Source organism: Protopterus annectens, chromosome 1.part0, assembly GCF_019279795.1.
Source record: "Protopterus annectens isolate FY-2018-M chromosome 1.part0, PAN1.0, whole genome shotgun sequence".
Taxonomy (NCBI): Eukaryota; Metazoa; Chordata; order Ceratodontiformes; family Protopteridae; genus Protopterus; species Protopterus annectens.
In genome coordinates this window covers 504113525-504128697 of record NC_056725.1, presented here as the reverse complement: position 1 = coordinate 504128697, position 15173 = coordinate 504113525, and the positions used below count along the sequence as shown (strand labels likewise).

At 44.1% G+C, this 15173-nt stretch overlaps 1 protein-coding gene across 2 annotated transcripts in view; it reads left to right on the top strand.

The window, feature by feature from the left end:
• The window catches only part of NFKBIE (NFKB inhibitor epsilon), a 488349-nt gene that overhangs the window by 272277 nt on the left and 200899 nt on the right, over positions 1-15173 (top strand). For both annotated transcript variants that reach the window (XM_044060874.1, XM_044060865.1), the window contains exon 3: positions 7978-8221. In XM_044060874.1, coding sequence (XP_043916809.1) covers positions 7978-8221 — 244 coding nt within the window. The remainder of the gene's footprint in view (positions 1-7977; positions 8222-15173) is intronic.

Here is a 15173-nt window from a genome sequence, read left to right as displayed (position 1 = left end):
GGGAAGCCTTCCACTCCGGTTCCAAGTGGAAGTGGTTTTCTGTTTAAACAAACCAGTACACTGTGTCACCCCATTTAGTCTACTTTGGGCATTCTGGTTTTCCAGAGGCCTGTTTCCTCAAGTCTCAAGTTTCCCACAAGGATTCTTGAGCAGTCTTTCGCTTGTAGCTACTTGGGAAAGGCAGGATTGAGGACAATCTCCAGTAATTTAAGCAGTTTTTTTTAGAAATACTGCTTTTCCCTCCCCTTTTGAAGAACTTTGTTTAGCAAGTTGCCTTTTTGTTGTGCGTACAGATTCAGTGAGTGTTTTGAAGTATGTTGTTGTGTTAAACTCCCTTACTAGTGACTTCACATCATCTTAGGTTCCTGGAGCTTCAGGCCACAGTTGTTGAGTGTTCATTTCTCCAATGTCCTTCAAGAATGCAACTGCAGTCCTGACATATGGGTTGTCCTGCCTCAGGCAGCCCTTCGGTCGGCCGGATTCCAAAGTCTGGGTCCGGCGTCGGCTGATGTCGCCTCTTCCCCGACGTCAGAGCGGCTGGGGTATAAAAGCATCAGCCGATGCCATCTTCTCCAGTCTTTCTTGCCGCGCGGTGCCCGAAGCAGAAGCAGTTCGCAAGTGCCGGTCGGCCAGCTCCTGTGTTTTCAGATCCAAAGTCATCAAAAAGCTAAGTACCCCGTTGGGGAACCTTTTCTTGCCTCAGCTGATGTCAGATAAATCTGCAAAAGTTAATAATTGCTTGTCTTGTGGTAAACAAATACCTCATAAGGACTTCCATTCTTACTGCCTTCCCTGCCTCGGCCCAGACCACGATGTCTCAGCCTGTGCTGCCTGTGCTTGCTTCAATAAGCGCACACTTAGGCGCCGGGCAGAATTTGCTGAAGACTTTTTTGGGGAAAATTACTCCTACATCATGCCGTGGGAACTACCGACAGCACATATTCCCAAAAAACGGAAAGACCGGGACCGACATTCGCGGCCCACAACTTCCACCAACACCACGCTAAAGCCTACCGCGAGTGCATCGGTCTCTTCGGAGGCGGTAATTCCACCTCTCCAGGCCGACGACACCGCTTTACTGCACACTCCGGTGCCGGTTGTTGATTTTCCTCCTGAAACCGAAGCACAAGATTTGCCTGACACCGTACCAGTGGACAAAGTTACTCCAGCACGTGGAGCAGCTAGGCCTCCTGTGTCTATGTCCATCAAGGCCTACACACGTGCTAAGGCTGCCAGCCAGGCTAAGTCTCACCCTCCTAAATCTTTTTCACATGGTCCCACTTCTGATAAACAGATCATGACTTTAGCTGCAGATCTAATTTCTTTAATCAGGGACTCTCAGGCTCATCCAGACAGAGGTTCTCAGCCGCCTTCAGACAAAAGGCCTAGGGTTGAGCAGGCAGATACCCTTTCCTCAGATGAAGCCTCTGGTGAGTCAGGCCTTTCAGATTCCCAGGAAGAATCCTTCCCGGCCTACGTGGATTCTGATGCTGATGAATCCATTCCCTCTGCCTCTCCTCCTGAGGATATTTCTTTCGGGGAAATTCTCCACTCCATGAGAGAGCATTTTCAGTGGCAGGGCCAGGATTTCTCAGACTCCAGGAAAAGGCTTCGGACCTTCCTTAAGTTACCCCAGCACAGGCCTTTAGCTATTCCCCCTGTGTTAGATGTATTGGATGATGTGTACTCAGACTCCAGTACTTCTCCTGATTCTCTCCCTCCTGCTCCTGTCAAGCCAGACCAATATTACAGGGTTCCTGAAACTCATAAACATCTCTTTAAGGCCCACTCTGTTGATCTAGAAACTATTTCTCAGGGGCCCAAAGGAGTGGCCACTTCCACGGCCAAAAATCCTTTGCCTGCAGACAGGGAATCTAGGTCCCTGGAGAGGTGGGGTAAAGAAGTTTATACCTCATCCACCCTTGCCATGAGGGCACTAAACTGTCTTTTTCATATGTTTCAGTATCAGGATTTCTTGATGGATGATTTGCAGAAAAAGTTAGCCTCTCCTGAGCCTTTAGATAGAAAGGCCTTGCAGGATTTGGTTCATAATACTCAGCAGGTTAGCAATCATTTTCTTCAGTGTGGTTATGATGCATTGGAAGCTTCATGTAGGGCAGCTATGACAGGGGCAGTCATACGTAGACATGCTTGGTTGAAAGAACAGACATTGCCAGATCATGTTAAAGTAAATCTTCTAGATGCACCTCTGGAAAAAAACAAGCTATTTAGTGATAATGCACAGGGTGTGTTGAAATCAATTGAGGAAAAGGCTAAATCAGTACAAACAGTCAAAGATTTCCTCCAGGTTCAGCCACCAAGGTTCAGTAGGAATTGGCCTTCGAAGAATTGGTCCTTTCAAGACACTGACAAGTTCCAAAGGGGAAAAAACAGGCGTGCTCGAGGTAGAGGGCAATACCGAGGCTCCTACAGGGGCCGCCAATGGCAACCAACTAATCAGAGAAGTGGCGCAGGGACTTCTACTGCTCCACAGGGACAATCACAATGACTTGACTTTGACACCACCGACCAAGGCTCAAAGAGAAGCACCATTAGGTGGAAAATTATCTTTATTTTCAAAAAATTGGCACGTTGTTACAAAGGACACATGGATTTTGGACATAATAGACCAAGGTTACAGGTTCCACTTCCATACCTTACCAACAAGACAAGGCATGCCAAACCTGCCACAAAATCAAAGGGCAGAGGCAGTCATACAAGTTTCAAAGCTGCTACAAATCAAAGCAATAGAAAAGGTTTCTCCTCAGGAACAAGGCCAGGGATTCTACTCAAGACTGTTCCTTGTTCCAAGAAAAGAAAAGCAATGGAGACCTATACTGGACTTGTCCGCTCTAAACACTTTTCTCATTGTGCCAAAATTCAAAATGCTGACGTTACAGCAACTTCTTCCCATGCTGGGCAAGGGGTCTTGGCTGGTTACTCTGGACCTCAAGGAGGCATACCTGCATGTCCCAATCAGACACAGCTGCAGAAAATACCTCAGATTTCTTGCAGGGTCAGAGCATTATCAATTCTCAGCATTGCCTTTTGGCTTATCTACTGCGCCCAGAGTATTCACGAAATGCCTGGCATCAGTAATTGCACATTGCAGACTTCAGGGGATACAAATATACCCTTACCTGGACAACTGCCTTATACAAGCGGACAGCAAGCGAGCCTTGATAAGAAACTTGGACTATGTCATTCACTTACTACAGGCTTTGGGATACACAGTCAACATTCAAAAATCAAGACTACTGCCATCCCAACAAATAACTTTTCTAGGAGCCAAACTGGACACAAACTCACAAATGGCTTTCCTCACAGAAGAAAAACAACAACAATTACCAGATTACTTCAAAAGCCTAGCAAAGCACACCCAGATAACTGCAAGGAAAATCCTGCAGGCCCTGGGTTTCATGGCATCTTGCATTCTTCTGATTCCACTGGCAAGACTACACATGAGAAAACTACAATGGTACCTAAAAAGTTTATGGTCTCAACACAGCCACAACTTAGAAGCAATTATTCTACTCATTCCATGTCTACAAAAGGAATTTCTGTGGTGGGCACAAGCAAGTCACTTAAACAAAGGCGTGTCTTTCAACAAACCTCAAGCAAGTCAAACCGTTACAACAGACGCCTCGGATCATGGATGGGGGGCGCACATGGAGGGCAGATGCATTCAAGGGCAATGGGCTCCCCCAGAATTGCATCTGCACATCAATCAAAAAGAGATGTTGGCAGTGATTCATGCAATCGAGGCCTTTGGAAAATATCTTCAGCAAGGTCATCTGCTAATAAAGACAGACAACACCACTGTTATGTGGTACATAAACAAGCAGGGAGGCACCCATTCTTGCCCCCTCTGCAGAATAACAATGACTCTTTGGGAAAAGTCCCTGAAACTGAACATACAGTTGCAATACCAGTTTGTCCCAGGCAAGGACAATGTTCTGGCGGACAGTCTAAGCAGAAACATTATGGATCTGCACGAATGGATGTTGCATCCAGACATTTTTTCACAAATAACTCATGCATGGGGAAGACCGGACATAGATCTCTTTGCCTCACACCTCAATCATCATCTGAAGAGGTTCTGCTCAAGGACACACCATCCTCAAGCATGGAGAATGGATGCTCTCTCCTTCAGCTGGAATTCTCTAACAATCTATGCATTTCCACCTCTACCATTAATGACCAAGGTGTTACTGAAGATCAAAGCAGAACAACCGAAAGGCATTTTGATAGCTCCAGATTGGCCAAGACAGCACTGGTATCCATTACTAAGGAGCATAACTCGCATCAAGCCGTGGCTCCTGCCTCAATGGCCTCTGCTTATAACTCAGCACAATTACAGGACTGTTCATCCCAACCTGCAAACATTGCAGCTGACAGCTTGGAGGGTTCCTTGACTTCTCCCCATATCTCTCTCTCCAAAAAAGTTCAAGAGATCTTACTGGAAGCACGCAGGCCTTCCACCAGAAAAGCTTATTCAGCCAAATGGAAGAGATTCAACATCTGGAATGCCAACAAGGGTCAGGATGCATCAGTAATGAGCATCCCACAGATACTAGAATACTTGGCAGAAATGCTTCACAATGGCCTTTCATATTCTTCCATAAAAATACACGCTTCAGCAATTTCAGCAAAATACAACTGTGATCCACCTGTGTTTTCACATCCTTTGCTAAGACAGTTTCTAAGAGGGATAAAGAATACTAAACCTCCAAGAAAACCACCAGTGCCTGCATGGGACCTCAACTTCGTCTTGGAAAAATTAACTCTTCCTCCTTTTGAGACAGCAGCATCTTCAGAATTGCAATTTCTCTCCTGGAAAACAGTTTTCCTGTTGGCAATTACTTCAGCAAGAAGAGTCTCGGAGGTACAGGCCCTCATGGCAGTACCTCCATTTCTCATTTTCCATCAGGACAGAGTCTCTTTAAGAACCAATCCTTCATTCATGCCAAAGGTGATATCCAGTGTTTCTCTAAATCAAGCAATTCACCTGCCTACTTTCTTTCCCAATCCTCAAAATAAAGGAGAAAAGCTTCTGCACACATTGGACATACACAGGCAATTGCGCTACTACTTGGACAGAACAAAGGCCAACAGAAAGTCTGACCAACTATTTGTAGCTTACGCTGCTGGAGTACAAGGAAAGGCAATTTCCAAACAAACAATTTCAAAGTGGATTGCAAACTGCATCAGATTCTGCTACTCTTTCCATGGAAAAGATGTGCCAGCCAATATCAGGCCACACTCCACCAGAGCTACAGCCACCTCCACAGCCTTTCTAAGAGGGGTGGCTACAAAGGACATTCTAGAAGCTGCTACATGGAGCTCCGTGCATACATTTTCCACACATTACAACCTGCCTTTATATTCCAGATCCCGAGCTGGCTTTGCTTCTGCAGTCCTGCAGGGCATTTTAGCTACACCATCCTTATCTTAAATCCTACCACCCCCAGCTTGGCTATGGTATTCAACCCATATGTCAGGACTGCAGTTGCATTCTTGAAGGACATAGTACAGTTTTGTACCTACCATAAATGTAGATGTCCGATGGATATGCAACTACAGTCAGGTTTCCCCTCCCTCCTACCCCTCTGTAATTCTCTTTTTTAGGGTCCACTCCCCCTTTTTCAAATTAGCTGGGGATATCTGTTATGGTGCATCTGTTTATTACTGTTGTGCAGATATGGAATTTTTATCCATTCTCTAAATTTAGCCTTCCTTGGAGGGCACCTGGCATCTGGGGCAAGAAACACTGAAGAAGATGGCGTCTGCTGATGCTTTTATACCCCAGCCGCTCTGACGTCGGGGAAGAGGCGACATCAGCCGGACCCAGGCTTTGGAATCCGGCCGACCGAAGGGCTGCCTGAGGCAGGACAAACCCATATGTCAGGACTGCAGTTGCATATCTATCAGACATCTACATTTATGGTAGGTACGAAACCGTACTTTCTGGGTGTCTAGTTTCCCCAGATCATTCCAACTTCTCAGAAGACTGTCTGTATTTGTACCTGAAGTGGTCCTTTCATCATTGTATTTTTTATAAATGTAGAAACTAGGGAGAGATTGGCGCCCTTGCTTCCTAAATGGGTTCAGCCTACTCAGGAAGTTCTATTGGGCAAATTTTTTTAAAGACTTAATTGGTGGCTTGGCGAGTTTCGTTGTCTTCAATGGAGAGTAGTCAAATTTAACAAATTGCACGTCTCGGGAGATTGATATTTGTGTTTGATCAGTGTCATTGCCTAATCTTTCCTGTGGTAAGTCTCCTGTCCAGGAGTTGCATTTCCCCACTACCTGTTTTATCCTCTCCTTATTACTCTCATAGTCTGGTTTCTTCTAGTTTGACTGTAGACATAGCCTTCAAGGCTGTGTGCTGGCATGATCTTCTGGCATCTTTCACCCTGTTGGTTACAGTTTGGGATTCATCTCAACATTAGGGCCCCTGATATTGGATAGCATAAAGACTTTCTTACTGTATCAGATGTTGGGTATGAAGACCATTCTTAATGGGTCAGGCACACCTTTCTGCTTCCACCCCAGATATGTTTTTGCTTCCTCCTACCGAACCTCAACAGTTAGAGATCCCTGTAGATCAGTCAGATCAGTCAGATATAATTGTCAGTTAACCATCGGTAAAGCAGGATTTACTCACTCATGATTGTGAGGCCTGACTGGGTCTGTCCTGCATCATCACATCCATGCAGTGATCATTAGTGTTACACGGTGGGGTAATTTTAAAAACATATTTCGTACATTAAGTGACTTTGGTGTAACATGTTCTTTCTTCTGTCTTTAATCTGTTTGCATGTACCAAGAAGAGGGAGATGTCTTCACTACATAGTGTGTGTGCATATGTTTTTGTATATGCAGTCTCACTCTCCATGAAAAGGGGAGACTTTTACTTCATGCTACTGATATTGTGACATTAAATCATCTTAGCTACTTTCCCCCCTAGTGAAGTACAGTGCATCATCATTTGCTAATGTATGTAAGTTGATTTTGCTTGGGACTAGATTTTTTTTAATTTGCACTTTCTTTCTTGAACTTGAGAATATGTTATTGGTAGAAGTTTGAATGCTTTCATCTTTCTGCTGAACACTTCTTTTTCTGCGGTGGTGGTGCTGCGGTAACGTTGTCGCCTCATAGCAAGACATCCTGTTCGATTCTCAGCTAGAACGTCTTCTGTGTGGAGGCATATGTGAATGGGGCGTGCCTTCGTTGAAGGTTGTGCATCAGGGCTGGTAACCCGGTACGTAAAAATCCACTACCAATCATTAGCGGACCGGAGTTCTGCTGTGGCAATCCCAAACCGGGAAAAGGCGAAAGACACAAACAGACTTCTTTTTGCAATAGTGACTGGTTTACCACCACTAGGATGCTGTTTATGCTGTCGGAGCATTTGAAGGATGTATAACTTTTCTTTAAATGGAGGTTCCAGATCTTGCTTGCTTTTCTTTATTTGCAGGAATATTCTTGCTAGTGGTGAGTTAATGAACTAGCAGGTGCAAGGGATGTGGAAACGGTTATGTTGTATTCGTATGTTGTCTCAGCATGAGTACTTATGGGCATATTATGGGCATACTGCCACTCCCAAGCATGGAAGCCTTTGGAAAAATATGCTGAACACAAATTGGCGAATATAAGAAACAAAATTTAGGCCCAACAAGGAGAGTTCTTTTGTAGCTTAACCAGTGCTGTAAGAATGTATTTGCTATGTAGGCATAAAAGCACGCCAAATATCAGGATAGACTTGGAACTTGTCTTAGTGAAATGGCCAGATAATTTGGATACAAGTAATGTTTGCATTGTACTAGTTTAAATGTTTATGAATTATGTTTTTCTGTCTTTTTGTCAAACGTTCCATGTTTCTAAATGTATGTTAAAGTTGACGTGTATCAGGTTTAATTCACACAGTTTTTCAACATATTCAACTAATCACCTTGTGTATCTTTGTTTTGGTAGACACCGTTGCATCTGTCAGTTTTTCTGAATCAGCCTGAAGTAACACGGTGCCTGATACTAAAAGGAGCAAACCCTGAAGTCCCAGACCGCAATGGGAACACACCCCTCCACCTGGCATGTGAATATGGATTTGTGCAGTGTGCATCAATGCTTCTGGATGAGTTCACAGAGGAAGAGCTGAAGTCACCATTTTATGACCCAAGTGTAAGAATAGAGCAAGACCTGGAACTGCAAAACTGGCAAGGTACAGTATAGAATATGCAGTTGATTTGATTGTATCCACTTTCTCTGACACCCTTCCTCGTCCTCTTGAATTAGAGAGGAATATTAAATACTTGAGCAGTGATTATCCAAACTGGAAAATGTGAAATGATATGGAATAGGAGCAAGGGAAAAATGACAAGTGTGGTACCATCAGTAGATTCAGAGGCACAACAGCTAGCACACTTGCCTTTTGTGCAGAAGACTGTGGGTTCTATTTTCACACCAGGTAGCTATATTGCTGACATTGCAGTACAGCATAAGGGGGCTGCTGTACTCCTGAGTGTGTTGTCCTTTGGATGAGAGGTTAAACCGAGGTCCCATCTGCTTGAGTTAGTGGTAGCTCAGGTTGATGTAAATGATCCCACGGCATCTATCAAAAACAGAAGGGGAAGTTCCCCAATATTCTGGCTAAATTTCCCATAATAGTATAAATACCATCTCTGATCTCCCGTGAAAAAGGCCACTAGCGTAATGGACTAACCTGGTGACCAAAAGGTTTAAAATAAATAAATGAAAGTAGCTGAAATCCACACACACACACACACACACACACACACACACACACACACACACACACACACACACACAGACAACTGCTAACTGCGGAGGACTACCTGGGTCTTAGAAGAAGTGGAGATGGATAGCAAGTATCAGATTGTGGACATTGAACATAAACCTAGTTACTTTTGAGGTGATGCATGGGTTCAAAAATGTTGGTTAATTTTGGGGTTTGGCAAAAGTGAAAACAAGGCATTGCTATATAGGTTCATCAGTACTTAAGTCTGTTGATATGTGAGAATCTTGTGAAGCCTAGTCTTGCATTCCCATGGTAATTTTTAGCCCTTGTGTTTTGCATATGAATAACCCAAAGAAGGTCCAAACAATGATATATGTTGGGACGTTTACATTCTAATGTACCTCTGCTAGTAATAGAGTACAAGACTTGGTGGAATCCTACCAGCACACCTTACAGCCTGCTTGACCCAGACCAGACTTAGGACACATTCTAGGTTAACTTGTCTTTCCCAGTTTTAAAAAAATCCATTTTTATCCTACTCGTGTCAGACTGGTGGGAATTAAAAATCCTTGTTTGCTTTTTCAGATGCAGCAAATTTTTATGCTGCTTTAAAAGCTGTACAGTGTTATCCAGTTTTAGAAAATGAATTTGCAAAGGTAATTGCCTTAAGTCAGTTTGACTTACAGTACAGTTAAGCACTTAATATGTATTGTATCTACTTCTGTGTTTGCTTCTTTATGCTAGCTTTTTTGTTTTGTTTGTACATAAAGCAGCCCACAGCATCTGCACCCCACAGCACGAAGGATTGTAGAATCATAGGAAGTTACTAGGCTAATGGCCCTAAGGCCCTTACATGTCTAGCCAAGTTCTGCCCTTGTTTCCACGATCAGCACTTATTGCCCCTGTCCAAGACAGACATGTGTAACCTCCGAGATGAAACTGCGGTTACCCATCCAGTTGTCCAGATTGCGCTTGAAGAGGGGCCATTGAGGTGCACTGCTTGACATGAATTTGGGAGTCTGTTCCACAGGTGTGGTAACCTCTGGGAGACTAATCTGTCCCTCCAGCAGGTTCTATTAATAGTCACATGCCAGGTTAAGGTCTTGAGATTGAGTAACTTATGAGCCATTGGACTTGGGATATGCAATATTTCTAGTAAAGCAGAGTCGGAGATTGCCTTAGATGCAAGGCAGAGATTGCCTCTGAGTATTCTGTATGAAACAGAGTAAAATTACAGTGATTTCAGCCGATCCACACAGGACAGATGCTGAAGACCTTGAATTATCCTTGTGAGGAACCTTTGTCCAGTTGCTGCAGGTGCTTGGAAAGGTACATACCAAAAGGGGCGTTTGGGCATTTTACTCAGTTAATTGGCCTGATGAGAGAAGAGTACTTGGGAGGTTATAACTGGAGGCAGTGCCCTTGTGAGATGAGCAATATAGAACACGATTCTTACCACTGTGGAGACATGGTGATGAAAGGTAAGGTTGCTGTCAGCCGTGTGCCCTGGTCTCTCACTACTGAGTGCATGCTTTGGGTGTTTCTTTTCATGTGGTAGCCGAAATATTGCTGTTACCAAAAGGGATGATGGTACTTTTTTTTGCATTGAGTTTAAGGCAGTGACTTTGGCAGCAATCATTTGTTTGCATAAGACCCTGTTGTAGAATGTTGAGATCGTTCAGGGAGTCTGTACTGTTCCCAGTTTACAGTCGTCAGCAAACGTTGTTAGCCACAGACCTTTAGTTTTTGCTTGTACTTTGGCGAAATAGATTCCAGACAGTAGAGATCCCAGGACTGATCACTGTGGAACACCCCTGGTTGAAGTCTGCTGTTGGAGGTGGAGTGCCCTATTTTGACGGTGAGAGCAGCCCACTTAAAGGGTTGATACTTAGCTGGGTGAGTTTAATATTCCTGAGTGAGGAATAGTGTCAAAAGCCTTGGCCAAGTCCATGTAGGCTGTATGCACAATTTTCCCATTGTCCAGGGCTCTGGTGATTGTCTAAAAAAAGTCCACCAGGTTTAACAGATATGATCTCCCTTTGACAAATCTAGACTGAATAGGATCAAGTGTTTGGAGAGTACCTATGTCTTTGTTGATAAGGTCCATGATGATTTGCTCCATGGCCTTGCAGATAAGGCTAGTCATAATAGGTCTATAGTTTTGAGGTCAGTGGAAGCGCCACCTTTGTGCAGGGAGAGAACGGTGACCATTTTCCATTCAGCTGGGACGAAGCTGGTGCTTAGACTATGATTGAAAAGAGTACCCAATGGTGTTGCTAGTTCTTGTTGGAGCCCATGTAGGACGCAGCCTGGGATGTTGTCCGGTCCCATAGATGCTGTGTTTTTGGCCTCAGAGAGGGCGTATATGACCTGCTTTCTAGAGATGCAAAGTGGGAGACCGGTGGAAGGAGTGTCATGGGTTATGTGTGGTGGGGACAGGGGAGTGAAGTTTTCACAGAACCTGTTAGCTAACAGGCTTGTTATGACCACAGGCTCTGTGTATGTGGTATCAACTATCAGTTTGGCTCAGATTTGGATGTTACCGTTTAGGCTACGAATGTAACTAAAGAATGCCTTATGGTTGCCCTTAGTTGAGGATGCTAATTTGGATTTGTAGTTTGCTTTGGAGGACTTCGCAAGAAGTCTTATTTGCTTGTTTATGCTGAGGAGGGAGTGTTTCTAGTTCAGGGCACACTCCCTGTTACTTTTGGACAGCAATTTCTTCCTCTTATAAAGTCTGTTAATGGCAGTTGTCTACCAGGCAGGTTTGCTCTTCCTTGAAGAGCTTGTTTTGGTCCTATCAGGTACAGCCACATCAATGCAGTTATACAGGTGTTAGTAAAAAAAAAAAAAAAAGTCATTGGTGTATGACTCTGCATATTTGCCAGTCCCATCTGAGGGGGAAGGTGCAGTGAAACTATTTATACCATCCATTTGAAAGCTATATCAGCTTTGGAGAAGTTTTTCAGTTTAGTTGCTGCTGGGGGGTGATAGATACTTCGAATGAGACTGATTTGTGGTCAGATCTGACAAGGGAAGACCTCAAAGTGGGGGTGCTCCAGCAGTCCCCCATATTGGTAAGCACCAGAACCAGGATGTTAGTGTGTCCAGAGAGTTGGAGTTAATGAACTTGAACATTTGGGCAAGTGAGTTTGAGCACGGCTAATTTATCCAGTCAATGGATGGGTAATTAAAGTCATCCAGAACCATGGTGTTCTGATGTATCTTGATGGATTCCAGTAGATCCAAGTAGGCAGAGTGGGTGTCCTGATTCATGGAGGGGGAGTCCTGTATCTGGCAATAACTTGAATAGCTGTCCTACAGACAGTTAGTTGCATCTAAAGTGTCTCCAGGAACTCGTACTGTTTAACCAATCTGGAGGTGTATTTATCTTCATTGAATATTGATAACCTCCTTCTTTAGTTTTCATGCTTTCTGTTCGTGGTCTGAATGTGTGGTAGGAGGTGTAACCCATTATGGCTAGGGTGATCTTCACAGCCTTAAACCAGGTCTCCATGACTGCACAGATATCAGTGTCTCCCAAGGTGAAGGTGCTTCCATTGAGTGCAGTTTCATGCTAAGACTCCTAGCATTTAGCAGCATAACCTTGAGTTTTTTTTTTTTTTTTAATAAAATGTTTAGGTCAGGAATTTTGTCCTGGTGACATTGCCTAAAAATGCACTGTGGGGGTGGCAAGAGCCTTTGGCAGTAGCTGAAATCCCAAGAGTTGAAGGATGAAGACCATCTCTGGCAAGCAGAAACTGGATCCCCTTAAAATGACACCAGAAATTACGCCAGTTACTGAAGTCCGTGATTTTATGTTTGTTTGTAGTATCATCCTAGGTGAGGGTAATATGCTACTCAAGGCTAGGGACATGCCTGTCTGTGATAACATAATCAGAGAGCTCATCATGTCTCTCTTCATGTAGTCCAGGAAGGTACGTTTAAGTCATTCACACCAACATGTACTATGGGCGAATCATAATGGTACTTGATGATAGGCTTTGAGTGCCTCTGTGATTTAACTAATCCTGGCACCAGAAAGACAGCTAAACGTGACTTTCTCCTTGTTCAGCCTGGTGAGGGGGATGTCTTTGTTCTTACTATAGAGTCTCCTTTGACTAAGGTATTTGGAGTGGATGTGCATTGCCTTGTGGGCTTTAATGGCGAGACACTTGTGCTTGTGACATTATGTATATTGTGTGTTTTTGGTGTTTGTTTGGTTTAGTATGTATGTATGTTGGAGGTCTCTGGTGTTTAGTTAGAATTTTGTGAGTACATCTGCATATGTTGGTCTGTGTATGCTGTGTGTCATGAGTAGCAGTTGTGCTAGGTGGGCTGACAACCCGCTTTGTATTGCTACTTGTTGCGGGAGAGAGCTGTGATTCCATATTCATAATGTAGGTGCATCTCTCACAAATGGTACAGGAATAATTTAGAAGTAGGGGGTTGTCAGTGTACATAAGGCACTCAGTAGACCCATGTCAACCAGGCTGGTAGGAGAAAAGGAGGAAACTGATAGTTCATGGTCCTAGGAGTAATTTTGGTCTGGCTATAACAGTTGACGAGGCTATGCAGCAGGGGAAGGTATTAGCAGGTTTAGGCACAAAGAGCTCTGGTTTAGGTAATATTTGTGAGGCTAGAGAGCAGGCGTCTGTAACCGGTAAGCAGTCTGCGCAGTAGTGCTTGATGCTGCGCCGTGCTCAAACAAGTACAAACCAGTTCAAACACAGGTTTTTTAAAAGCAGAAAAACAGGAAACGGCCAAAGTTCAAATTATGCAATCAAAATGCCCTAAGCAGAGCCTTGCAACAGTAACTCTAGCTAGATCATTCCAAACTGTACCTTCCTGCTACGAGGGTACAGGGGGCTTCTCCAGACAAAATATTAACTGTTTTACAAGCTCCAAAGGTCACAAACAGTACTAGATTCAGCAAAAATGTGAACTAAGTCCATGCTAGTGTTTTTCAAGTGCAGCAAATAAATAAAATGAACAAAACAAGCAGGTGAACAGTAATTACAGTTGTTAGAGGAATTCAGTTAGCAGACCATCTAAATGTGCAGTACAGTACATGCAGTAAAGTGCAATTGCATAGTTTAAACAAACATATATGCAGCAAATATTGTTTTAATCAAAGTGCAGAAAACAGTTGAAAATAAGCATATGTGAGAGTGTTCAATCTCACCGTTTGTTCTTACACACGGGTTCGGAGCCGATCCTCAGCTCCGAGTCGGCCGCATAGCAAAGCTCTGCATCTTAGAGAAGGTCGAGACCAGGCTATATCCCACAATCCTCCCTGCCATTACCCAGATCTAGTTTGCCGCTGCAACGGGTCACATCGATAAGAGAGCTCGGACCAGAGAAAACTTGTTATTGACAGATAAGATAGTTATTGTTTTGTTTAAAAGTTCTTATAGTTATTGAGAATTTAGTTTCTGGCTTTACTATAGTGTGTGTGTAGTGTAGTTAGTTCTTTTATAGGTTTCCCTTTGGGGCCTACCTTTCTATAACCTATAGCTATATATATATATATATATATATATATATATATATATATATATATATATATTTTATTTTCTCTAATTATAGCTGGTGTTTAAATTTTCTCTTTTTTTACAGTAAAAGTGTTTTTGCTTATGTCTGAGAAAGCCAAGTCTGGTTTTAAAAGGTGTCCGTGTGGGCAGAAAATGTCCATCACTGACAACCACACTTCCTGCGTCTACTGTCTTGGGCCTCTCCACTTGCAAGAGGATTGTTTTATATGCCATTCCTTCAGTGGGAGGGTCATGACAGATAGACGCAGGAAACTTATAGACAGGGGACTTCTTAAGCCTGCTTTCCAGGAGGCTTTGGACAAGTCTAACCGGGCTTCTAAGTTCTCGAAGGGGTCGAAGATGTCGGAGCCATCCAGTCTTCGGAGCCGGAAGAGGATGAGCCGATGATAGTGGAGCTCTCGGTGTCGAAACCGTCCATTGCACGATCGACACCATTGACCTAGACTCCTTCGGAACCTATAGGTGAGTCGCGGAGTCGACGATCTCTCCTTGGTTCCGGAACCAAGAGTCTACCGATCTTTCGGTGCCGACTCGCCTTCTCGGCGCAGATTGGCTCGGCTCCGTCCTCGGGGTCGAGACCCATGGGTCCCGTGTCTGGGATTCTTCCATGTTCTTCGGAACCGGGGGAGTCCTCGACCCAAGGTTCAGGGGTTTTTGACCTTATGAGGAAGGTTTTGTCTACACAGACAACCACTTCATCGGAGGCGTCTTCTCCCTCCCCTAAGGAGACGCTCTCTGTTTCTGTTCCCACGACACATCCAAAGCGTGGAGCACCATTGTCTCAGCCACCCCCAGGGTGCCCCCTGTTCCTCGGAGGCCTCACCGGAATCCCCCTCCGATGAGGTTCCGAGGAAAAGATT